This window comes from Rhinolophus ferrumequinum, chromosome 22 (assembly GCF_004115265.2).
Source record: "Rhinolophus ferrumequinum isolate MPI-CBG mRhiFer1 chromosome 22, mRhiFer1_v1.p, whole genome shotgun sequence".
Lineage (NCBI taxonomy): Eukaryota > Metazoa > Chordata > Mammalia > Chiroptera > Rhinolophidae > Rhinolophus > Rhinolophus ferrumequinum.
In genome coordinates this window covers 4,432,325-4,458,658 of record NC_046305.1, presented here as the reverse complement: position 1 = coordinate 4,458,658, position 26,334 = coordinate 4,432,325, and the positions used below count along the sequence as shown (strand labels likewise).

The 26,334-nt window shown below is 53.5% G+C and overlaps 1 protein-coding gene and 1 long non-coding RNA gene across 2 annotated transcripts in view; one reads left to right on the top strand and one right to left on the bottom strand.

The window, feature by feature from the left end:
• LOC117014496 (uncharacterized) overlaps positions 1–26,334 on the top strand; it is a 101,021-nt gene that overhangs the window by 38,013 nt on the left and 36,674 nt on the right. The window contains exon 2 of the long non-coding RNA XR_004421535.1: positions 2–86. This is a non-coding gene — a long non-coding RNA (uncharacterized LOC117014496). The remainder of the gene's footprint in view (position 1; positions 87–26,334) is intronic.
• LRRC52 (leucine rich repeat containing 52) lies at positions 98–13,950 on the bottom strand. Its single transcript, XM_033092460.1, has 2 exons — positions 12,973–13,950; positions 98–1,595 (listed from the first exon to the last, which is right to left on the bottom strand). The coding sequence occupies exons 1-2, from the start codon at positions 13,592–13,594 to the stop codon at positions 1,273–1,275; spliced, it is 945 nt and encodes a 314-aa protein (XP_032948351.1). The 5' UTR covers positions 13,595–13,950; the 3' UTR covers positions 98–1,272.

The following is a 26,334-nucleotide window of genomic DNA, read 5'->3' as shown; positions in this document are numbered from 1 at the left end:
GGAAACTTGGAGGCCTGTTCCAGGTGCTGGAGCTGTGGGAGGGAGGAGGGTTGCCCTCCCGACATCGCCCGTCACGCCAGGGAGAAGTAAGTCTTGGTTGTGCTCAGCCAGCAAAACTTTGGGGTTCGTCTGTCACCTGCAGCACAGCCTATCCTAATCCCGAGTAACACAGGCGTATCTGAGGCCCTGCAGCGTCTGGCCTTGCTTTTCTCTCTGACATGATTTCTCTTCCTTCCTTCCCTTCAACTCTGTATTCCTGGCCAGGGAATAAGGCCCGGCCAGACTCCGTCTTCTGAGCAGCCCTGAGAGCTGGACCACACTGTGTAGACTTGGCCGTTCCATTCAGCAGTTCAAGAAAGACAGCGGCTCTTAACTCATGGAGCACAGGCTTGGGGGGCAGGAAGCCCGGGACCCAGTCGTTGTTCTGCTTCCTGCCAGCTGTGTGGTCTTGGACTGGTTGCTTGGCCTCTCTGAGCTTTGGGAAACGAGGGTACCAACCCCGTATCTGGTTGTCAGGGTTAACCCGGTGAGAACGTGTGTGTAAGGCTGGGTCTGATCCTGGGCACCGGGTAAGGACCCAGGAAGTGGGGGCCACCTCCGCGGGTCTCCCTCCTCTCTTCTGTCCTGGGCTCACCGCCCAGCTGTCGGAGATGTTGCTGAACATCTGGGGAGGCAGCTTCCTGTGACAGGAAGGACGCGGCCTTTGGGAGGCTGTGCCGCTGGCCATCGGGGTGACCTCAGTCAGCTGTGTGACCTGCCCAGGCCTCAGCCTGGCACTGTACACGCGTATCGCTATTGTATGACTGCTGTGATCAGGGTGACCCGGCTGGACGAAAGCCCTCGGGGATATTCCGTTCAGGTCAGCTCTTGCCATTGTGTCGTGCTTCTCTCTACTTGGTTCATTTCAGTCTCATTTCCCCCGAGTTGTTGCTCTTGGAAGGTGGATGTTGCATTGTGTATTTCTGGGGCTCCCCGGACAGCACTTAGAGAAGGGCAGAGCAGGGGGTCCTCAAACTGGAGTTGCTGGCTGGGGGGTGGGCTCCCTCAGCACTTAGACCCCACAGCCTTTCTGGACTGGGTTCTGTGCCCTCCGGCTGAGACCCCGGAAGTGCTCAGGGGCTGGTCAAGCGGGAAGGGAGCAGCCTGTGAACTGGCCAGCAAGCCTTTTATTTATTTTACTAACAGGCTTCAATCTCTAGGACAGCTGTGGGGGTGGGAGGGAGGAGAGAATGCGGGAGCCCGGGAAGGGCCCGCCACCCCGGCCTCTGGCCACTAAATGAGCTGCGGGAAGCCGTCGTGGCCCGAGTCGGCCTTGCTCTGGAAGATGCGCCTGCTGACCACCCGCTGCCCGTGCTCGTCCTCGTCCTCAGTCTCGCTCGACTTGCGGTTGGCATTCTGGTAGACCACGGCGCACATGCCGGTGAGCCAGGCCGCCACGGTGCCCGCCGCGAAGATGCAGAAGCCGACGAGCAGCAGGAACATGTAGTCCCGGCTCTCCAGGTGCGTAATGCACATGTACCGCAGCGGGTTCCCAGCCTGCGAGATGGGCCACCCCGCCAGGTCCGGGGGCTCCACGCACGTGGCGTTGAGGTCATCTAGAGGACAAACAGGCAGAGGGCTGAAACGGTGGAAGGCCCGGCGTCCTACGGGCCGCAGGGGACCCGGAGAGGCCGGCTGGACCCTCGCTACTGCAGGTGAGCTCTGGCGGCCGGCGGCATGGGCACCACGTGGGCCTCGTCAGAAATGCAGCTTCTCAGGCCCCGCCCAGACCTCCCAAGTCAGAATCTGCGTCCTCACAAGACCCCCAGGTGACCTGTGGGCACAATAAGGTTTGGGAAACATGGCACCCGAGCCTTAGCTGCATTCAGGTCACCTCCTGAAAAGGGGCTTTGCTTCTTAAGGGTCCTGACGGAACCAGAGGGAACCCCCCAGGTTGGGAGTTGGGAAGCCTAAGCAAGACCGCCGTGGAGGGTCAACCCTCCACAGCCCCCACCACTGTTCCTCACCCCCTCTCTCCCTCCAGGCCCCCACTGCCCCCTTCACCTGTGCCTGGGCCCAGCCAGGGCCCACTAAGGCCACCCACCCAAGGGCGTCCCACACCGCTTGGCTTGACTTTCAGGAGGAGCAAGCTTTCCTGGAGGTGCCTATGCTGTGCTTTCTGTGCGACCCCGCTCCACACCCAGGAGAAATGGGTGGGGGTCGGGAGGGCCAGCCATTCCCGGAGGCAGTTCCTCCGCTCAGGTGGCCTCCTCACTGCCTGGTCACGTGATGTGCACGAGCCTTCTGAGCAGGTGCCTCAGCTGCCTGCTGCTTCGCTGAGCACCTCCCCGTGTCAAGCCCCATGGGCTGCAGAATACAACAGGAAAACGTGGGTCCTGGAGCCACACAGCCCAGGGTTCAAATCCAACGCTCATATACTAACTTTGTAAGCTTTGGCAGGATCCCTGCTAGTCTCTGGGTCCCATTTCCTCATTTCCCAAGTGCAGACTCTTGTCAGAGTCGCCCTGAGGATGAACTGCCAGGTGGGAAGGCAAGCTGTGCACCTGGCACACAGGTGGAGGTATCCAGCAGGCATCAGTAAGGGAGCTTACACTCAGGGTCAAGACCAGGGCTGGACGTAACTGTGGTCAGGATCATCATAGCAGCTACTATTTACCAAGTTTCTGATGACACGCGACGTGATATATAAATGTCATCTCATTTAACTCTTGGAACAACCTCGACATACATAACGAAACAGACTCGGAGAGGTTTTGTAACTCGAAGATTCTAGATAACCTGTAGGACCAAGGTGGGAGAGGGAAGATGGACAACACCTGACTGAGTTTTCTGAGCGGGAGCCACACATGGAAGCTGGTGTGGAGAGAAGCCTCCCCTGACCGTTAGGGTAGAAACTGCAGACTGCGGAGGGCATTGCTCTTCTTGGTGGCCAAGGAGGTTGGGGAATCAGGTTTGGCTTGGAGCCAGAAGCAGGAGAATGAGAGGAAGGAATACCGAACTGAGCTGACGGGGGAAGAGGCAGTGGCTTGGGTGGCCGGAAAGAGCTGACCAGGCTGAGCGCTAGCTCCTGCCCAAGCTGGAGACTGTCCCCTGCACCTGGCTTCTGGGTCAGAGCGACTGCAGTGCCATTGTTTGTTACTTCCGGGAAGATAGCTCCAGTGTGTGAGGCTGGGAGGTCTCATCTTGGGGTGGGGTGGGGTGGCGCTGTAGACAAGAAGGGAATCCAGCACAGGGCTGTCACCCCCACTGCTCACAGTGATTACGGAGGGAAGGAGAGGAAGATGCCCCTCTCTGGACCGAGTGTGGACAGTGGCCCTCAAAGTGGTCCTATCCACCGAGCGCTCTCAGGAGCCGGAAGCGATGGGGCCTGGGCCTCCATTTCAGGCTGCTCTCAAGGGGCAGACACACAGTGCCCCCTCCAGACCTCTTCGTTAGCCTGGCTGGATCTCAGGGGCTTCGGGCAGGTGGGGCGCGGGGGAGGCCCCGGTAACTGCCCAAGAGTTCTGGCTGGAGAGTGCCTGGGTCACCTGCCTGAACTGCCAGAGACACGACGTGGGTTAGACAGACACATATGCCCGAGAAAGGAAAACCTGGGATTCTGAGGGTCTTGCTGTGTCTGGGGGGGCTTGTCTCATTCTATTTTTAAAAAGATTTGGCTTTCAAATTGGGGATCGGGCGGCAGAGATGAGACTAAACATTAAACACACACTACCCCATTTTGGAGTATTACCTTGAAAGGAGCAATTAGGCAGTGATTTTAATGCATTGTTAGGCTGCTCTTAAGTGAGGGGTGTGGGTGGCTGGTGGGGAGGGAGGCCTGGGCTTTTCTACCACTGCAGCGGCTCCCCTCCCCATTCCCTGTACTGCCGAGATGCCAGCTCTCCCTCCAGCAGGTCTCCCTGTCGTCTGCCACCTTTCCTGGTTCCCCAGCTCCGGACACACACACTCCTGCCGACTCCCCTTCCACAAGCATGGCTCTTCCCACCACCAGCTCACAACCCTCCTTCACATCCCCTGGGGGTCTCAGAACCCTCTCCCGAACACCTGGCCTGGCCTCCAGAGCCCTCAGCATCTGCCTCCTCCTGCCTCCCCAGCTGGCTTCTCAGCACTCCCAGCTCCAGTCCATCAAACTACCTACTGTCCCTTGGTTACACCCCACCCTGGTCTGCAGCTGGCTTTGTCACTCTGCTCATTCTCTATCAGATGCTGCTTCCTGCCGTGTTTGCATGATCACTTCCTTTCTATCCTTCAAGGTCAAGTGTAAATGCATCTACTCCCAGGGGCGCTCCCTCCGCCACCTCACCCCAGTAGCTCAGAGGACACGTGACTGTCCCCACCCTGAACTCATCTGTAGCATTTCCTTGGATGTTGTTAGGGCACCTACATTCTGCCTCGCTTGGTGGTTATTTCCCAGAAAAGGGGTGAATCTCTTCTCCCCGCCGAGACAGACTTTGAGCTCTTGAAGGTGTAATCCCTGTTTGATCAGACTCATTCTTGCTAATAAGAGCTATGATTCATTGAGAGAATCACTCGATTTGTACATGTTTGGGGTTTTTCCAGTAATATTTCCATTATTGAATCCTGGTTTAAGACTAATGTGGCCAGAGACGTGCTCTCTGATTTCAGTCCTTCGAAATGTAGTGAGAATTTGCTCTATGGCTGAGCATAGAGTCCGTTTTAGTTAGTCTGGTACATGCACTGAAAAAAACATGTTCCGTCTCTGTTGAGTACATTGTTCCATGGATATCAGTTAGGTTGTGGTTTTATAGCAATCCTCTATATTTCATTGACGTTTTAATCTTTTTTGACTTTATTGACTTTTTCAAAACTATTGTCTCTTAGTTACCATTTATTAGTCTATTAGTTTTGGGGGAAGTATGTTAGTCACCAGGCAAGAGTCTGCATTTGTCTACTTCTCCCTGTAGTTCTGTCAACTTTTGCTTTACATATTTTGAAGCTAAGTTATTAAATGCGTAGGAAGTTGTCACCTCTTCCTGAGAGATTTACCCTTTTCTCATCATCTCGAGTAATGTTTTCTTGCCTTAAAGTCTGCTTTGTTTGATGACAGTGGTACGGCTGTGTCGAATTTCTTGGGGTTAGCGTTTGCATTGTATATCTTTTTCCATCCTTTTACTTTTTAATCTTTCTATGATTCTATATTTAAGCTATATTTTTGTAAGCAGCACGTAGCCGGGTTTTGTTTTCCACAATCTAGCAAACCTTGTATTGTGATCCGTCCATGAACATTTTATGTTAGATTGGTATATTTAGATTTGCTCTTTGTTTTCTGTTCGTCCCACTTATATTATGTCTTTTTCACTCTACTTTGTTGCCTTCTGTTTTATTATTTCATTTCTGTGAGCTTGTTAAGTATCCGTTCGTTTCCTCGTCTGGTATGATGGCTTTAGAGGGTTATAGACCCACCTACTGATTCTGGAATGCCTGAGATGCGCTAGGTACCACACAAGGTGCTTCACAAAATCCACCTCCACTCTTGACCACCCCACTGGGTTGTTTTCCCAGGCTACAGAACGAATACATTGTTTATAAATTATTCCCTCTCTGGCTTGCTTCATCTCCCCACCTCTGAAGAAGGGCTAACAGTACTGCAGAACTCCAGGGGCGTCACTCCCATTACAGACAGGTGACTTGGCGCCATGTAACCTGTCTGCCAGCCCTATTCCACGGGCCGAGGGCATCTGCCCCAGTTAAAGCTCCCAGGTACAATTACAAGTGTCATTAATGTTTAAATTCTTCCTGCAAATAGTTCCTAAGGAAACATAAACTACCCCGTTGTTTATTTCCACATGTAGCACGTTGCTCCCAAGTGGAACACCCGCCAGGCAGAAGCAGGTGCATGGAGGGGCGAGAGTTTCTGTGGCTCAGAGCCACACCCGTTAGTGCGGGAGCCCTGGACACCTCCCTGTCAGAAGACAAGCTTGAACGTGGTGGTTTTAAGAGGGACTGCCTGTTTTTCTGGTCTGTCAAAGGGACCACCGTTGTGGGGTCTTTGGGGCTCCCCTCCCCGAGGAGCGGGCTGCTCTGAGCCCCTGCACCAGCGTGCTTGCTCACCTGCACGCAGGGGCTGCGTGGAGTGAGAGAGTGAGACGTGGAGACTTCCCTCTGTTTTCACTGCGACCAGACACGGGTTTCGATCAGCGTGCACAGTTCATTGTGAAAGTTCCACCTCGAACCCAGAGAGAGGCCTGACCCCCTCGTTAGTTTTCAGTGGGCCCCAGCGTGCCCGGACCTCATGAGATGAATGGGACTTTGGCTTCCTTCTGACTGGTTTTCTCCAGCTAAGTTAGTGTTTGCAGGGAAGTAGATTTACCACCTGCGCGTTGCCTGTCTCCATGCGCTGGATGGTGAACTCCTTGGAGGTTTGGGTTGCTGTTCATGTTGTGTGTCCAGCACCTAGAATCGTGCTGCATATGCACTAGAGCTGCACGTGGCTTTGTTGAATGAATTAAATGTTGTTTGTTTTGAATGCTGCTGATGTAATGCTCAGTGAGAGGAAACGGCCTGGGGAGGTGGAGGGCCACGGGTGTCACCGTGGACTTCTCAACACGAGGCAGACACCAATTGCTGCTTACCTGGTGGGAGTTTGGGGGGGACTCAGTGAGCTAAGGGGGTCCTCCCAGAGGACACGGGAGCAGGGTGTCCCAGAGGACACAGGGAAGGTCAGCCTTGAACTGGGAAGGGACATCTGTCCTCTGAGACCGCAGAGGAGGAAACGAGGGTGAACGCAGATGGTGTGCAGGTGAGGATGCCAGCGTGCAGGCGTGACGTGGAAAGGTCCCTCTTCTCCTCCCCCACTCACTGTTTGATAGCAGCCTGTCTGTCCACCTTTGCAGCCCTTGGGCCCGGCACACAGTGGAGGCTCAGTGAGCATCCGCACCTCCTACGGTCCTTAAGCTCTTGGCTGTTAGCACCAGTTCCTGGCTGGACTTGGAAGGGACCACAGTTATGTCTGCTGTACTAATGGTGGCCTCCAGATGGTACATCCAGAGACGGCTGCCCAGAGGGGAACCTACATCGGGCCGCAGAGCGGCCCAAAGCCGCTGGCCAGCGAGGCCCCTCTTGGACCCTCACACATGGTCCTCTGAGCACCTGGAGTCCTGGCTTTGGCTTCTACCTTTGCCGACCTTGAGCTCCTTTCCCTCCTCACCCAGCTGTCTACCTGCGATGGACATGAGCTATTTCATTTAATTATCGTAACTCAAAGAAATAGGTACGATTTTATGTCCATTTCCCAGATCAGGAAGCTGGGTCTCATGGAGACTGTTGCTCAAAGCCATGCAGTTGGTCAGTGACTCTTAAGAGTCACTTTCTAGAAGGAGCGGGATTCTGCACGCAGGACCTCTCTGGGTGTTGTCCAGAACAGACGGATGTTTTATAATCACCTAAGTAGGTTGGTGCTACAGGAGATTCTTAGAAGTGTCATGTGAAGCTGTGTGCTTTCCTGAGTGTGGAGCCATTCTCTGTCTTTTCTGTCACCGAGAGAGAATTAGGGACTGTGGGACGGGCCCCTCAATTCTATTTGTCCCTCAGCCTCCTCTCCTCCCCAGGTGAGGTCACCCTCACTCCCTTCTCTGCAGCCCCGTTCAAGGCTCACCCTGGACGGGCCTGGAGACCGCCCTGCCTCCTGGGGCTTCAGCCCAGGGTTACCCCCCTGCCCTGTGTCTGCCCTGAATCGATCGACTCCTTCCTTCAGCAGATAAGCACATGCTGGGGTCTCTTCTCTGCTAAAAACACCTCCTCTAAATGTTTCCCCTCTGTCCCCTTTGCTCCTTCAGTCCACAGCCAAGCTTCCTAGAAGGGTTTGCACCGTCTCCTCTACTCCTTCTCTTTGCCGGTCAGTCTGGGACCCACTGCTGTCCGGTGCCCACTCCCACCTTCTCATTGGAACCGTCCCAAGACACCAGGGACCTCTTGGTAGCTAAATCTTAGGGACTCTGCAGGTCTCAGCTGACCTGCTTCCACTGGTTGGAACGTTCTCCATGAATCTCCCCTTCTTCTCTAACTTCCTTTCTCCTCCCTGGCTGCTCCTGCCCAGAGGACTGGGCCTGGGTCCCCTTCTTCCTCGACCCTTCAGCGTGTTGGCACGCCCCAAAGCTTGTGACCTGGCCCTGCCACCCTCTCAGTTCTCCCCGGTTGATCTCACTCTTTGTCCTCAATGCATATTCTGTGCCCCTTGTTCTGAATTCAGGTCGGAACATCCAAATACTTACTGGCTGCCACTCAGCCAGCTGGAGGCGGGACTTGGCCTCCCCCCCCCCAGGCTCCTCCTACCCTGTTCATCCCAGCCCAGCGTCCACTCTGTCCAAGCCAAAGCCCTCGGGGCTGTCCCTGACTTTCGCCTTCCTTTATTTTCCACATCTCATTTATTTGCTCATTCACTCAAATGTTTGTTGAGCATTTTCTCTGTGCCAGGCCCTGTGCTAATCTCTGAAAATTCAGACGTGCTCTTTGCTCTCGTAAGGCTTCGTATCTATCAGGGAAGACAGATGTTAAGTTACTACAAATCTGTTAATCACTTAGAATTGTGCCAGAAGTTTCCAAAGGGAGCGCAGGGTCTAGTGAGTCCCAAGTCCTGTTGCTTCTACCTTCTCCATGGTTCCTTCTGACCTGTCTACACCTGCTGTCCACAACTGCTGCCTTAGGCCTCCATCCTTTCCTGCCTCGGTGCCCACAGGAGCCGTCGAGCCTGGCCTCCAGGCTTGCCCGCCTCCCAGAGCTTCTCGGGATACATTGCATGCTCCCCAGAAAATCACGCAAAGGCCCTTCATGGCTGGACCCCGTTTCTCTTTCTAGCTGCATCCATGACCTGCTGGGTTACCTCTGGGATGGGGAGCTCTGCACCTCTAGAGATGAGGGAACTGACACTGGCTGCTTTGGCTTCTTACACGGCTGCCTTCCAGAGGCCTGAGGGGTGTGGGGTCCCTGGGTCCTGGCATAGAGGCTGGCACTTCTGAGCTGGAAGGAGCCTCAGATTGCCTGCTGTCAGGGGTCCCAGCGGGGCTGAGTTAGGGAAACGCTTCCGGACCCTTCGCGAGCCACACGTGCTTGCTAAACCACCCTTCTCAGCTTCCCGGATGGCTTAGGAATCGCCCGCACAGCTGTGCCCCTCTTAGCCCTTCACTGCTCTCCCGAGGCCGCCGCTCTGGCTGTCAGCACGAGGGAGCCGCGGGCCAGGCTGTTTGCAGGGAGGTGGGAGACGCACGCTGGCAGAGCCGTGCACAGCCTTAGAAGTGTCTGCGCCCAGCTTTTCCCTTGTTTGGCCTTTGGCCTTTACTGCAGTTTCCCTGATGGAGGAGATGGGCTAGTGCTGACAACGGATGAGCGCGAGGACCCGAATTCATTCTGGAAATCGAAGCGTTGGCACAGCAGTGGGTGACTTTGTACTTGGTGAGTTGAAATGCGGCTGTTGGCCGGTTACAGCAGCCCTGACTGAACGCAGGATGACGTAACGTCAGGACGAAGCTAAGCTGTGCTCTGCCCGAGATGCCCTCAGAATGACTTGGACCCAAAGCAGCACATACACGAATGAACACGCCTGCTCCTGCAGGTGGCCCTGAGGGGCTTTGTCCCCACGCCTCCTGCCCGGACCCCGGCTCAAGCAGGACTGCCTAAGGACCAATATAAGAACTGACACGGGGACGGACCCTCTGTCCTGAAATGACCCCCACTCCCACCCCTGTCACCTTCTGAATCCTCATGGTTCCCTGTCACATGCCCCCGAGGAAGACGGTTCCAAACATTAGCCACTGACATGTCAGTGCAAATCAATTCATTCACTGTTGGAGTAGCCGCTGTGGGTCTAGACAGCCATTGTCACGGGGGTCTGAGTGTGGCCTGAGGTGCACCTGCATGACAGTTCTCTGAGTGGGGGCCGAGGGTTCCTGTGCTCATCTGAGTTTGAGAACCGCTGGGTGAGCTGGGCAGGTCTGGGAGGACAGAGCAGGGCACTGAGTCCCGGGGGGAGGGGTTGCCCTAAGCAAGCAGATGGGAGGTGGGCAGTGAGAGGCTGCCTGCTCCCTAATTACGTGACCGGCCCTCATCTCCAGGGACTCCACCTCCGCACTGTCCCGTCACTGATGTGTCACCCACGGGCTCATCTGGGACCCTGTCTGCTGACCATTCGCTCATTGGAGGGCATCTTCTCTTTCTAGTTAGGTCCGTAGACTGCCAGCCAGAAGGGCCTTAGAGAGAACCTAACCCTCCTCCCTTATCTCAAGGACAAGTGAGACTCAGGAAACGACCTGCCCGAAATCACACGGTGGCACTGCTGGGGCCAGGAGAGTGTTTCTGGCTTGCAACTGTATTTTGTCTCTCATGTCCCTAGATCGTCTTAGTAAAGACAGGAATTATGACCTCTTCCTCCGGGAGGGAAGCACCCCCAACTCTGTCAGACAATGTTGGACATCTAATAGGCACAACATAATGTGTCAGCCGAAAGGACCGCGACGTGCCCGTGGCACCGGGGGGAGAGCACTGAGCTGGGATGTCAGGCGGCCTCCGCGCTGTGAGGAGGCTGGATGCTGAGTGCAGCTTAAGCATCCGGTAGGAAAAGGTGGGCCTGACCAGTGGGGCGGCCTCTAGCCACGCGTGTGGCCACTGAAATGAATGGAAATGAAGTCGAGTTATGGCTTCAATTCTTCAGTCGCACTGGCCACGTTTCGGGAGCTCAGTGAGCTGCCACTTGAGTTGGGCAGCACCGGACCGGAGGGGCTGTGGGAGGCCATGTCCGTATGTCCAGCAGCTGAGCCACGGGCGTCTCAGGGCGCTCTGTCCCGAAAGAGCTCAGTCGCCACTTCACCTTCAAATAGCAGTAATGACTGGAAAATCGGGGTTCCAGCCAGGAGTTAGTCCTTCCATCTGCTGACCTCTGCCCACAAGGAATGCACCCTACGGGTCTGTTTCATTTCTGTATTGATCAGGGCGACCTAGATCCTCTGGCAACTGGCACATTATAACACACCTCCGTTCGAGTTTGGAAAGTGGGCATGTGAATTCTTTGAGAACTGGATGGTTTTCAAGGTATCTGGTGAGTATCGCACTGGAGGGTCTGTTTAATGAAGAGCAGCAGATCTCGTGCCCACAAGGGAAGGCTCCGCTGTTCCTGTTCAGTGTCGCGTATCGTGAATCAGGTGAAGGAAACACCCTCTGCAGCTGCTCCATGGTGGGGGGGGGGGCGAACTTGGCCCCCAGGTGACAGGAAAGGACATAGTGTTGCCCTCATGCCTTTTGTTTTACGACCTCTCCATTTCTTTCCTGGACCTGGGCTTTCCTCAAGGTTCCGCAGTGTTGCAGAATTAATCTCAGCTGGTTGGATTTCCCAAGAATTCATTCCTCCCTCTGAGGCAAGAGCTGCTGTAGGTTTAGGGGCACCTGTATCCTTCTGGCCAGGAGTTCAGGTGTGTTTGCAGGTTCCTCACCCCTTTGGGGACCGAGGGCCAAATCTCGAATGGTTCGTGTTGGCCCAGTGGGAGGCAGCAGATGACATGCTGGGGCACAGGGGTCCTCAGTGCGCTGCAGGCCCCCGAGTCCACCACACAGGCGGCTTCTTCTTCCCCGGCCATGTCTGCCCCACGGTGCTCCCGGCCACCTTGCCCTCAGCTCTAGACCACCACCTGCATATCCGCACCTGTTTCTGGAAGTGGGGTGGGCTTCACGTAGGACTTCAGTTCCAGATTCAGGAACAGCTGCTTGGCTGCTGCTGGCCAAGCACTGAGTCTCAAGGCCCAGGCTGAACCCAGGCCTCGATCTGGGCTTCCGGTTTTGTTCTCCAGGGTCTGTTCTCCTGTGTTCGTAGCTTGTCTAATGCCCAGCGCCCCCCAAGATTCCCTCTGTCCCGTTTTCTCAGGGACTAGAGCCCTGGCACCTGTTGCCCACCTTCCCACGTGCCTCTCTACAGTGTGCCTCAGGGACAGGTACGTGTCCTCTTACACCACGTGGGCTGAGCCTCCCTGACGCCCACTGCTTGTCCCAAGAGCACTTGACTGGCGTCTGCCAGTCCCTTAGTACCCTCTGTCTTTCTACATCTGCCAACCATTCGTTGATGGGATGCTTATGGTGTGCCAGGCTTAATGCGAAAGGCAATTCATAAATGTTCTCATTTCATCCGTACAACAGCCCTGGATAGGTTGGTTCTATTCTTATACCTGTCTGAAGGATGAGGGATGAGGTGTCGGGATGCCCCAGGGGCCATGGCAGAGGGTGGGGACAGTGGAGCGTGTGGCAGCAACTGGCGTGGAAATCTACCAGGTGAGACTCGAGAATCTGCCTGTCAGATCGACACCTCCCTGCTGGACACAGTGTCCTCATTCATGCCACCCTCTCCGGTCTGATGAGGCTGGCATCTCGAAGACAAACGAGCTATCAGAAGCCTTCTCCTCTCCCTTCTCCTCCCCCGCTCACTGTCCAGGCGCTTCTTCCATCTCTGTCAAACTTCCTCTTCTATACATCGTACTATTGGATTTTCAACTGCCTGTGAATGACTGAATTCCCTTTTAGACCCTGGAAACATTCGGTCACTGAACTGAACAGATGAAAATAGTTTACCAGTGAAATACCGTGTCCCTATATCACTGTCTTTCTTTGTCCTGCTAGTCCTTCATCATTTCCACACACACCATCTTATGTTGACACGACAACTCTGTCTGTTTGGCAATATTATCGTCCCCACTGTGGATCTGGAACCTGAGGCTTCCCCCAGGGCAGCCAGCGAGCAAGCGCCGAGTTTGGGATGGGAACTCGCTCTGGGAAGCCCTCGTCCAGAATTTTCCCCTGGTCCCTCTCGTGTGTGCGGTCAGCCCGAGGCTGAGCCTCAGAGCAGGAGGCATGCTTCCCACCGCTTATCCCAGGTGTGCAGGGGTCCCTCCCATCCTCATGATCTCCGGATGTCACCTTTTCTGGGACCTGCTGCGGCTACTCCTCACATCCTCTCCCCAAACCCAGTCATGCCCTCACCTGCGTGGCTCAGATGGGACACGATTAAGTAGACGGTGAAGTCCAGGAAGGAGCAGTTGCACTTCCACGGGTTCCCACTCAGGTACAGGGTCTGCAGCGTCAGAAGGTTCTGGAAGGCGGTGTGGTCCAAGGTCTGGAGGCCGGTGTTTCTGAGGTCCAGGTACCTCAGGGAGCTGGTGTTGGCAAAGGTGTGCTTGCTCAGAGATAGCAAGTGAGGGTTATTGGAGATATTCAGCTGCACCAGGTTGCTGAGCACGGAGAAGCTGTACGGGGAGATGGACCTCAGCTTGTTGGAGCTGAGGTCGAGGTAGACGAGTTTGTAGACTCCGACGAAGGTGTAGTCCATCACCTCGCCGATCTGGTTATTCCGGCAGTCCAAGTAAACAAGGTCGCTGAGGAGGCCGAGGTCCATCGCCGGCAGGAACGTGATGCTGTTATCGTTCAGGTAGAGCCTCCGGGTGTCCAGGGGGACGTCGGGGGGGTACTCACTTAGCTTCCTCCCCGAGCAGCTCACTTCCTGGGCTTGGCACTGACAGTTGTTTGGACACTTTGACCCCGACACCAGTCCCATTCCAAAGGAGAAGAGTAACCACCCGGGCACAGGGCCTGAAGCAAGGGACATAGTAGGAAGCCTCGGCGCGACTCCCTCCTTGTACCTTTCTGCGGGCGGGCGGGCCAGCGCTGTCCCTCCGATCAGAAGGCTGTCTGGGCGGGGGGCGGGGCGCTGGAAAGAACTGTAACACTCTAGCTTTGTTCAAAGCAATTTTCCATTACAGGAGAACTGAACAGACGTTGAAACGCGAGGCCGGTGCCCCAGCGCCTGGCTGAGTGGCTCAGCCGATCGCTCACTCCGCCTGCTGCTGGAAGCCTGCCCACTTGGCGGCTCTGAAAGGTCTCGCCCTTGCCCTGCGTTTGCAAGTGAAGGAGAGCCAGGGGACAGCCACATGACAGTGAGGTAGCCAGTGGCCCCCTTTGTGATGTCAGCAGCCCCAGGAGAGTGCCTGGCTGAGGGAGGGGGGTCCTGCCCCTCCCGGGTGGTGTGGGGCTGTTTGTGTGTCTAGGTAAGCTGGCCGTCCCCGGGGGAGTCGGCAGCATGGGGGTGGGGGCCCGCACTGCTCTGTGTGTGTGTGTGTGTGTGTGTGTGTGTGTTCTCCAATGCAGAGGGTTAGGTTAGATTGGACCCCATAACCCACAGGCCACAGTGGGACTGTGGAAGGCTCCAGTCCAACCCCTTTCTTGACTGATGCGCAAGGGGACGCGTCTAAGGTCCATTCTCAGGCTGGGTCTCTTCCTTGGCCAGGTGCTACCGTATAGTATTATCTTTAGCGTTATTGTCGGAGACGATGGGGAAGGGAGAGCCTCCTTTGGAATGAGCCAAGCGGCGTTCCTCTGATCAGGTGCAACTCTCAGATTGTCTGTCCACTCTCAGTTCGCACACGACCCTTTCTGCGTGGGAGCATGTATATGTGTGCCGGCGTTTTAAAAAGAACAATTGGACAAGTATAAGCGACGCCCCTTAAAACCCAAATGTATAAAAAATTCTGAGTGTGACGCGATGGACTATTTCTTACCATTTGTATTCTCCTAGGACTTTTAAAATAGTGAGCGCCTCTCCAGGGCTGCTGGGGTGAGCTCATGTTTGTTAGCTACCTGGCCGATGAGGGGCGGGAGTCTGGGACGGACAGACAGAGAGCCCCTGAAGAGTTAGGAGGTGTCACCCAGTCTTCGAGGACAGCACATAGGGCCAACATGAAGAACAAGCATCTCAAGAATTAAAATTTATATTCTGGGGAACATAGGATTTTATTCTTGAAAATATTCCTACCTAACTTGGCTGTGAATATTAATAAAGTGATGGAACCTGTATTTAGCTGAACCCAGTACCTGGCGCCTGGGGGGTAATAAATATTTATGGAACGGATGACGTGTGAATGTCGCTCATGGTTTGTTCCCTTTCCTCACTTGCCTGCCAAGAGAGAAATTAAACAACGCCAATGCATTTGTGGCTGGTTAGCAATGCCTGATTGTGTTTACTTACTCAGCATTTCTTGGGCGACTGACTGGCCGTGAATTAAGATGGTGACTTGGGAGAGTTTACCAAATTGAAAGTGACCTTATGTAAGTAGAAAATTCAAACACTTAAAATAATGACCCACATGGTCCCTGTACTAATTGGAGCAGGATTCTATTGATAGGGGAGTCACCCTTTCCCTATAATTAAAAAAAAAAAAAGAGTGCCTTGCTAGATCTTACATGATTGATTGCCCATGAGAGGGCCCTGGTGCAGGACGTCCTGGGTCAGAATTAATTTCTGAGGCCCTCATTTCCTCGGGGGGTGGACAGAGGGTGTGGGCTTAGATGGTGGGGTGGGAGGGACCCTTTACCCGGAGTGGGCAGTAGGCTGTGTGTGTTTGATGAGAGCTGGTCGCTGACTGGCCTGCCAAGGCTCGCGGAATGACTTCAGGACTTTTCTGCCGTTCTCCCTCTCTCTGCCGCCTCCTTTCCTTGGGCACTGTGCCTCCAGGTGGCCCCATTTCATTTCCAGCCCCCTCCTATAGATGAGCTTTCTCCAGACAGTAGCCTCAGGCTCCGGCTTACCTGTCTGGCCATGTGATTACAAGAGACCCCACTTAGAAAAGCCTCAGATCAGTTCAGCACACCTCACGTCACTGACCCACACCCATCGGTTGGGTCTATTTCTGCAGCAGGCAGCTGTGTGGTTTTTGGTCCCCAAGTCTGAACACCCAGGGGCTGGTTTCAGCTTTGCTGTTTAGTACCCCAAAATGGGCTCCTCATTTTGACGCTGAGTAAACATGTGTTAAATGGCGAATGAGTGGGCTAGATAAGGGACAGTAGAGAATGTAGCCTCTCCCAGGCTAACAAAGGTGTTTCAGGGAACCTCTCAGGAGGCTATCATTTCATGGATCCTTCTTTGGGAAGTTCCAGGCTAGGCTGTTCCCCTTGGTCGCGTGGCTGAATGTCCCTGGGCTTTATTTTTCTCATCTACTGAGGGAGGTGGACTAGGTAATGTCCAACTCTCCTTAGGACTTCCAGATTCCTTCCTAATGGGAAGGTTTCTGGCGCCGCCCCGTGAGCCAGTAGGTGCGCACCCCCACTTCTCTGAGACACCGCGTAGCGTCACTTTTCAGGTGGCTGCAGGGATGGAACCTGCTCTCCCCAGCGGGCTGTTTTATTAGCCGGTTTATCAGCCGGCCTCTGCCCCATCGTGCCGGCAGCAAGCGTGCAGAGAGGCCCCTGGTATCAGCTCAATATCCACCCGAGTCCGGTCGTGTACAGGCTCCTGTTTTCAGCTGGATCCGATAGAGACACTGTCTCCCCACCTTAACGAGCCCTCTCAGGTGCCCACATACCTCCAAACAGCTGATCCAAAGGCAGGTGGGCACAGCCCCTGCTATTGTAACAGGAAAGGGCGCGTGACACAGAGCTAAGGGGACACCCGAGACACCAGATGTGTCACTCTGGGGCCGTGTGACTTTGTGACCTTCTAGAGCTTGGATTTCCTTCCTGTGAAACAAGACATGTTGCTCTCCCAGGGCCCTCCCCCACGTGGAGGCCCATCAAGATGTGGTTCTCGCAGGAAGAAGGGGCTGAGGCTTCGTGGCCCAAGCCCCAGGGACAGGGGTGCAGGCAGCTAGCTACACCGCGCCCGGCACCACGTACCATCCATCGCTGTCGACCAGGTGCAGGGGACACGTGCCAGGGAAGTGGACTTGGGCAGACTCTGATGTGCTCGGGACAAAAGTAGCAGAAAGAAGTGCACGTGCCATTTAAGTGAAAATTGCGATGGGTTCCACTCCCGACTGAGGTGGGTTCACACGCAAGTCTGTGCTTTGTTCTGCTTCTAGGCAGGGAATTTAGTGGGGGCCGCGCTAAAGAACGTCCGAGTTTCAAGGACTTGGGTGTAGGAACCGCTGTGGTGTCCAGTTCACTCAGACTTGTCACAGTCCCCAAGTCCTTTCCAGCGAGGTCATCTCAGGGGGATGGACTCGGGGTGAGTCCCCTGGAAAGAGGATGAAATGAAAGTCGCCCTGGAAGGGGAAACAGCTCCGTAACCTGCCAGGAGGGCTGGGGCTTCCGGGCCGAGCCTACAGACGTAGTCGTATGTCTATCTGTGCGTGAGCCTTGGGTCCGTTTTCAGTAGCACCTGGTATGAACCATACTGTTGTCTTTTCCCTTCAGGCTGCCTGAGTCTCAGAACCTCAGATCCTTTCCTAGTGCTGGAGGCTTTGTCTGCTTGTTCCCCCCACATCGGACATTGTCTGCGGACATTTTCAGCAGCCAGCGCTATCCAGAGCGGCCCAAGGGGAAGCCTGGAAATTGCATGTTGTTCCGAGGGGGTTGGATCACTATTCTAGCTTATGACCAATCTGTGTACTGTGTGGAGCAGTCGTGCCCAAAACTCCCCTGGTGACTCTCGCTGCGCGCCCACTGATGTGGGAGGAGACGGTTCTCCAGGTACCTGTAGATTTCACATGGCTGACCCAGCTGTGCCACGCCTGAGCTTTGAAAGGAGAAGACCCCTCGCTGAGTGACTTTGGCCAAGCACCTTAGCTTGTGTGGGCGTCAGTTTCCTCTTGATAAGACCAAAATGACAAATCCTGCTTTTCTAGGCTTGTTAAAAGATCACATGTGATTTGACAGAACACAATTACTGTCATTTACTGATGACCCTGTGTCAGGCATGTGTGGCCCCCATCTTACAAATGAAGAAACAAGCCCCACAAGGTGCCACTTGCCCAAGGTCGCAGAGCTGGTGAGTGATGGAGGCAGGATTTGGTCCAGGCAGTTTTACTCCTGAGTGCGAGCCCTTAATTACTAAGGCTGACCCGCACGTCACGGGCGAATGGCTGACAGTGGTCATTATTGGTACCATTAATGGTACCAACAGGCGCCCTGGAAGAAATCGTCCCCTCTTAGCACTAAATGGCACCACGACTTGAGACCACAAATCACTGTGGTACGTGATTTGTTTAATCTTTGGGGTTCCTTGTCCTTCAGAAGGCTTGCGACACGTTTCAGCTTTCCATTCCTGCCTTCACCTCTGTGATTGTCTTCTGTTGTTCCCTTCTGTTTGTAGCCAAGGGAGCTAAAAGGAAAAACAAGTTGCTGAGCTCACTCCAAAAACGAGTGGCAAAGCCAGCAGCAGGTGACTCACTGCTGCCCGAGGTGATTCACGTTCCCCATGGAGCTGCTCCTGTGGGGACAGATGTCCTCTGAGATGTCTGGAGCTTGGGCCCCCACTGGTCCAGCCCCCTGAGTGCATAACCACGCCTGGGACTCTCCCCACAATGGGTGGCCACCCTCCTGCGGGCCTGCTCTTCACAGCCCTATTTGATACTGGAATTCTAACGCAGGGGAAGCCTGTGGGTGGTCTCCAAGGGGGACCTCCACCCAACCCAGGCTCAGGCGAGGTCAGGACCAGGACTGGAGGAAACCGAGCCCTGCTTTTCTCCTTCAGCATTCCTTGCGGACAGTTTCCAGAAAAGGTGTAATGTGGGAGGGAAAACCTTTGAGCACAAGTGCAACAGGCAGGTGTTGGAGGTCCCTCTACTGGATACTACTGTGTTACCTTGGCACGTGATTTGGAAGCTGAAACGACAGCGTCCATCCTGAGTGAGGCTGGGGAGATGGTCTCGGCATCTCAGAGTTTTCCAAGGGTCTTTAAAAGGCTGTTAGTTTTGGGGGAAGTCTGGCTGTCAGATGTACATTCAACGATATGGCTATCATATCATACCATCTCCCAAAGGACGAATGGAAAAATGGGGGAGAACCCGGGAGCCCTGAGGAAGAAGGTCCCTGCCCTGGGCCTGTGAGGACATCCATACTTGCCATCGGAGCTCAGGAACCCACTGCCATGGGCAGGCTCTTTCTAGCACTTCCCTTCCTGGACAGACTGAAAAAGTTACCTTGAAGGGAACCAAGTTGGAGCAAGGCAGGTAGCTGAGTGACTGGTAAACTCTGTAGGACACATGCTGTGGCTCCATGGTCAGGTGTGCTGAGCACCTCAGCTGGTCTCCACGCGAGCCCCGTGAGGGCAGCCGTGCAGCCGGCACAGCCGCCCTTCCCGCGTCAGGCAGGATCACTCATCTGTCTGGGCTTCCGTCCTTCCTGGGCCGCTTGCTTCAACTGTGTCTCCACTCCCCAAACCGTTCACTCTCTGACCGGGATGAACGGTCAGAGAAATGCCCACGTGAAAATCCCGGTCCACACGTCCTGCTGCGTCATTTGGCTGCTCGCCGTCACCCCTGTTTTCCCCACTTGCGGCTGCCACGCTTCTGTGCCGACACGGGCCACGTTGGGTTCTCTAGGAGATAGATTCTTTTGCTGTTGCCCTAGTAACAGAATTATTAAACCAAGTTCCAGCCTCAGGAGTATTTGTACCTGGTGAGGTAATGTCTGTCGCATGCAGCCTCTTCCTTTGCACCCCCACCAGCTCGCCAGGCCCTCTGTACCCCCCATGAGGCCGAGGCACTGTCCCGCCCTGGTCTCAGTGCCTCCTGTTCCCCGCTGGGGCTGCTCCCAGCTCTGCAACAGCCTTTCTTAGGCTCAGACCGCTCATCAGCCTGGGCTCCCCACGACGGCCTCCCTTCATTTCTGCACCCCACAGCACTCCCTGTGCTTCAGCGGAGGCAGTGGCCGTGGAGCAGTGATGGAACAGAGCCAAGAGGAGTTAGAAAGGAGACTCCAGAGGGCTTAGCTAGGGCCGGCTTGGCTGCGAGATGACACAGCGTGATGCGTGCTCATATGGATTTTGGAATCAGACTGTCTATAAAATCTCTCTCACTCAATAACAGTACGACCTTGGGCAAGTTTCTGAGACTTTCTAACTTTCCTCAAATGCAAAATGGAGATGACAGTACCTTCCTCCTAAGGGTTTCTCTGCCACATTAAAGAGCAACTTGGAAAGTGTCAGCTTAGCATCTTTGAACACAGAAATGTACCCACAATGTGAGCTGGGGTGTTGGAGGAGGCAGATCAAGAAGGAGGAGTGCGCTCTTGACTTCGGTGAGTTGGTCCAAGTCCCGCGGAGAGAGCAGCCAGTGCAGAAGGGACAGGAGATTCATTCGTGCTGAGTGACACGTCACAGCTCACTGTTCTTGTCACGGATGCCGGACGCTGTGCTAAGCACTCATGCGCCATCTCGCGTGTAAGTTCCTCGTGTGTAAGCGACCCTTCAGGATAAGTACTGTTACCACATGGCAGTGCTGAGTATCAGGCAGGAGGCAGCAGAGCTGGGATTGGAACACAGGGCTCCGTGTCTCCAGAGGCTGCACACCTTCCAACTATACACCCTCCCTCCTAAATATCTTTCCTGTAGTAATGAAGCCAGCCGTGTGAGAGTGTGTGTGTGTGTGTGTGTGCGTGCGCGTGCGCTGAGATGGTCTTTGGGGGGACAAGCCGGTCTGCACGGCTTCCTGCCCCCTCCTCTGGGAACCCCTGTGTACTTTGGCCCCTGGACTCGGGGACTGCCTTTATGACGGGTGCTGTCTGAGCTTGTGCTCAGTCAGTGGCTCAGAGCGCCCCTCTCCCCTTGGTCTTATGGCCTCAGGCCAATCCCCTGCCCCCCACCCGGCCAGGGATCCTTGGTCTGGAAGTGGGCTAGCATCGCTGAGCCTCAGTTTCCTCCTCTGAACGACTTAAGCAGTTATAGAATTACAGCAAGCATCAAAAGAGATGGACGTTCCTTGCAGAGACCGGCTGTTCCTGATTTCTCTCCGCCTCCCCAGCGCCTGGGCCACGGGGGTGGGGGTGGGGGTGGGGTGGGCGGGGGCTGATTCCTGAGTGAACAGATGACCAACTCAGGCATATGCTTATGTGTCTGATGCAGGCTCCGCCCCTTTCCTTCAGCTCCACCTTTCCCACTTGTCCTGCTGTCCTGGGTGGTCACCTCGCTTTACTGTGCTTTCTGGATGACTTTCTTTACACTTTTGGAGTCAGTGAAAGCACAGTGGTAGAGCTGGGTTCTAGCACTGGTGTTGGGTGTTGGGTGTTGGGTGTTGGGTGCTGGGTGTTGGGTGTGTGCCCACATACGCGGTAAGAGCTGAGGAGGAGGAGGTGGGACGTGGCAAGTGTGGAGGGACAGGGTGTCGCTGGGTCACATTCCCTCTACACACTTTCTTTGCAATGGGGAAGATGCTCTAAGAACTCAAGGGACGTGAATTCCCCTGTAGCAAAATGAAACTCAGATGCCGTGGTTAAATCCTGGACGCCAGTGTGATGGCGTCTGGAGGCAGGGCCTGTGGGAGGTGATGAGGTCGTGAGGGCGGAGCCTCAGGAATGGGATCAGTGTCCTTATGAAGGGACCCCAGAGGGCTCCCTGGCCCCTTCTGCCACGTGAGGAGACAAGAAATAGGAGACTCAGTAGAGGGCCCTCGCCCGGACCAAGCTGTCACCCTGACCTCAGACTGCCAGCCTCCAGACTGGGAGAAACAAATTGGTTATTTACAGGACAGTCTATGGTATTTTGTTATAGCAGCACCAGGGTACAATGAGTTGGTTTTTAACGGGAGTTTTCTGTTCTTTTCATAACAATACTTCAACATGGCAGCTTGTAAGTATCATTTCCCCGTATCACTCCAGGTGCTTACACTTTCAGTGACCTGCATATGGATTTCAATCCTATTTAATTAAGCCCTAAACCTATAAAAATGCACATTTAATACTCAGAGTAAACCCTTGGCATGTTCCCTGGGAATATAAACAGGTAAGATCTCTTCTGAGCTCAGAGTTCTGAGATAATTAAGATTAGTTGCCATAGAGAGAGTGAGAGAGAGAGACAGAAACGCGTTAAAATGTATCGTAGTTTTTGTGTTTAGGAAATTCATTTAATGAAGTATTCAGGGCCAGGAAGTCCACCCAGACCCAGATACCTAGTCATCTGCCGAGCACACGGCCTGCTGTGTCATCTTCCTCCAGCAGGAGAGCTCTCTGACGGCTCCACGCCTCTGAGACTTCACGGCTCACCACCAGCCTGTGGAGGGATGAGTTCCACCTTGTTCACATGTGATGTTCCAGCCTTTTAGGACCTCAGCCCACCTTCCTTCCCAGGTCCCTGTCACCACCTGGCCCACTGGTGCTGGTTGGCACTTGTGCCACTCACTCTTGGCATTACTTACCCTCAGGTCCTTTCTTGGGCACAGTTGGCTTGGCACCCCGCCCACCCTTCCAGACCCTGTTCTCTACCTCCCCCCAGTTCAAATGCTGGGTCTCTTTGGTTTCCTCCACACGGAACTGCCCTAGTCTTTCCTGGACTTCGCACTTCCATGATAATTCTCGTCATCATGTGCCATAATTACGTTTATTTCCCCCACTAGACTGGGAGCTCCTTGGGGCCCAGGGGCGCTGTCTGATTTATTTGTATATTCATTCAATGCCTAGCTCAGAGGAGGTTCTGATCCACTCTTGTTGAAGGAAATGAGTTCATGGTGTTTCGTTGCCAGTTATGATGGTTATGATATTACAGAGATCTTTTCAGGGAATGAATGATCTGACCCCAGTCTTTTCTGCGATGCCGCGTATAAGAATTCCAGTTCCCCATTCCTTTTCTTCCTCCCAATGAAGTTGTTCCGAGAGAGAGAAATCAAAAACTTCCTCATTAACCTGGAAGGAAGCAAAGAACTCAGAAAGGGAACCAGAGACAGTGCCCTGTGCGCACCAGTGTCACTGAAAATAATGTCCTGACACAAATGTCTCCAAGAAACTCGGACTGTTTTAGAACTGTCACTCTCACGAGGGATGTGACAAGAGTAAGAGACATGAAGGCACTCAAAAACCCCTGGAGGATCCTCATTTTAAAATAACTTTTTTTCTGAGTATAAAGCCATTTTTTTATTCTGTTTTCTGCAGAAACACGGAAAATATAGAAAAGTATAAAGAAGAAAATTGAAATAATGTGGAATTCCAGAAGCATGATTAACATGTTGATGCATTGCCAGTCTCTTTCCTGTATAGATGCTGATATGCGCCACTCACATCTCTTCCTGAGGCCTGGTCCAGCTGGTAGCTCCTTTGGGACTGGCCTCCGCGTTCCAGCCAGCGTCCCGGGTCCTAGAAGTGGCCCCAGGCCCTGACCGAGCAGGGTTGGGCCACATCAGCCTGGCTGTTTCTTTGGCAATTTCCCCTCAGAGTGTTGTTTGCTTTCTGTTTGGCTTTGTGACACGTAAAAGTTTTCCATTTTTATGTAGACTGGTCTATTACATTTTTTCCTTCTGTGGTTTCTTCAGGCAAACCTTCAAATACAGTTTCTCCTTTTGTTAATAGTTTCGTTTTTTCCGTTTAACTCTTTCGCCCCTCAGAGCTTTATTTTGTTTTCGGGCATCAGGTGAAGGATCCAGGTGGAATCACTCCCGGGCACCACCTGTGTCTGACCTCAGGGGCAGTACTTAAGCTCTTTGAACTTTCATTTCCTTGTTCAGAGAGGATAACGTCAGTGGACTTCACTGGGTCAGGTGGAAGAAAAACCTGGGGTCGTGGAAATGCAGGCATTCGCTATAGAAATGGTGATTTTTGCAGTAGTTACCAAGTGAGAAAACAACGGGTGAGTGAACACCCATGGGGTGTTTTCCTGTCCCCATTGGTCTGCTCACAAAAACAGCACAGCTCCCCACACCCCAACAAACCAAGGTGACTCGGGCCCACACAAAGATGCCAGGACGCCACAGAGGGGTTCAAGTGTAGGCTGCTTCTAGTAAGTACAGCTCGAGGGTCCACGTGTGGGTGAGGGGCTAAGGAAAATGCAGAGCCCGTGTTGGGTGGGGGTGGTGACTGGTCGGCAGCGGAGGGAAGAGCCTGTCACCAGGGCACAGTGTCTCATGGGGGGGTGCTTAGTTACTCTGCTTCGAGGCCTAAGGACCGTGGTGAGGATGGGGCTTCAGGAATGCCTACAGGATGGGAGATGCCCCCGGGGCAGTGAGGGGGTGTTTCCTGGCGTGCTGTGCTGGTAGGAGCTGGCTGAGGCTCGTGGCACTGAGGCTTGAAGGGCGAGCTGGACGGCGCTGTCTTGGCGTGGTCACGATTTCCACTCTTCATTAGCCAAGGAGAGAGATGTCTTGTTTCTCATCAGAGGGAGATGCAAGAAGTGTGCTGGCAGATAGACCACGTCTTAACCACCAAGAGAGAAGAGCTAAAGATCTATCTAACCTCGTAAAGACAGCGCTCCAATTTAACCATTTCACCTCCACAGCCAGATTGTTTACTGGCTTGTTTTCTTCTTTTGTCTCTCTTTAAATCTACTAGCGCGATTAAAAGGTGTTTGACAAGAAAGGGCTACAGAAGGTCTGGAGTTGTATGGAACTTCTAATACTGTCCCCCAAGAAATGGTGGGTGAGAGAGAAGGATGGAAGCAAAAGAATAAGATGAAAATATGTCCTCAAAGTTACGAATTCTGTCTCCCTCATTGTTGAGTGTTTCAGGGAGTTTAGCACAGAGAGGAGCACATAGTGGGTGCACAATTATTCTGGCGGGATGAACTAGATAAAGCACAGATTAGAGAAACAGCCTTTGGTTAACTAAGGGTTAATGCTGTACTCTTGAAGAGTAAGGGGGGAGTGGGCCCCCCCCCATGGTGACACTGCACACTCCCTGTTAAGTGCACGCTTCCTGTCCAGGACATGGGTTTGTTTCGGCCTCTTAAAAGTAGGTGACTCGGATGGTTCTTTTTATTGGGGGAAAAAAATGAAGATAATTTGGTCTGGCTTTGGAACCTAATTTTCCATTATTCCTCATCACCGGCCCTCATCCTAGCCAAGCAAGTGTATTCATTATGCTGTAAATCTAAATGGACTGCACATACTGCCTCTGTGCCTTTGTCCTGCGGTCTCCCTCCATTCCTTGCAAGTGCTGCATCCGCTCGTCTCCTCCGCTGAGGTCCTACCCGCCTTCAGACCCAATGCTAGCTTCTGGCGTGCAGCTGCCTTGAAAACCCTTCCAATTCTCCTCCTTTCCCAGCAATCCCTATGCGAATTTCTCCCCTAGCTGGGATTTTCTGTGTGACTTATTCAGCACTCATATATTCTGATGGAAAGTTAGTCAGTGTTTCATAGGCATATCTTGAAGTTTAAATCTCCAACTAGATAATGGATTCCTTACTATCTGAGACCTAATTTTATATATCTGTATCATCTCCCCCCCTATAGCACTTAGGACAAATCTAGCCCCATACCAGGTACTCAAAGGTTATTAGCCAATTGGACGACTTCAGAACATTTCAGGCAGCTCACCTCCAGGACAGTCATGGTTCCTTATCTTCTGTGATGCTAACATGGCAGGAATAGAGGCGATGCTGATTTAGGCTGAACGGGAACAACACAGTGGCTGTGAGCGTGATGAGCAGCTGGTCAGTGCTCCTTCTCCAGAATCCTCCTGGCCAGACCGGGTCCTGCTGACCAGACCGGGTCCTGCTGGCCAGACCGGGTCCTCCTGGCCAGACCGGGTTCTGCTGGCCAGACCGGGTCCATGGATGCAAAGTCAGCCGAGGCAGCACCCACCCCCTTCACACAGGCTAAGTGTGGGAGATGACAGGGACCTGATGACGCTGAGACAGCGAGGGGACTCCTCTGATGGAGGCATGTGTGGGGCTGTGGGAGCCCAGAGAAAGGGCGTAGGTGTGCAGGGAAGTCTTCCTGGAGGAGACGACGCTTGGCCTGAGTGTAGACACAGAAGAGAGGGAGGAAAAGCCTGAGTCAGGAAAGGGTGTTTGGGGAAATTTAGGAAGGGAACTTTTCTAAGATAAAGTTCCTTTACAAAGAAGAGGCATTGGGAAACCAAGGGGGTTTAATTACAACTGCCTCACGAGCAGGATTTGAGAAGGAGTGGGAGGCCCATGGAAACCTTAATTGCTGAGAAAAGTTAAGAGGAGAAATATGACAGAAGTAATGGGTCTGTATGTATGTCATGTCTGATTTGTCATTTTTCTAGACAGGCAACTTGCCTCCTGCCTTCTTCTAAGTTAGAAGGGAAAAAAAAGATCCTTCAGCTGCTAAGGTGAAGATACTATTTAGGACACAGAAATGGGACCTGGAAATAGTCCTATTCCTTTTAGGGAAGAAAAAGGCCATCTCTGGTTACCCGTTGTTAAGAAGCATAATAAGCATTTGTTCAGTGATAATAACATGCGAGGTGCCTGAAAGAGTTCTGAATCGGGCTAAATAATTTCTTCCTTCCTGTAGAAAATAAAAAACAGCTTGCTGGGCTTCTCTTCCAATTTATTGCTGTGGCTTTCCATTCCTTTGCAAACCCAGGAGATGCTTGTTTTATGAGGCTCTGTAGGCCAGCCCTTCTCTATTCAGAGACGCTGTCCTTGTGTGTGTTAAGTGGGATCTTGAAGATTAATGCAATATGCAG

Coding starts and splice junctions, on each gene's coding strand:
- LRRC52 (XM_033092460.1), bottom strand. CDS start 13,594: ATGTCCCTTGCTTCAGGCCCTGTGCCCGGGTGGTTACTCTTCTCCTTT. Junction 1,596..12,972: donor GTCCCATCTGAGCCACGCAG/GTGAGGGCATGA, acceptor TTTGTCCTCTAG/ATGACCTCAACGCCACGTGC.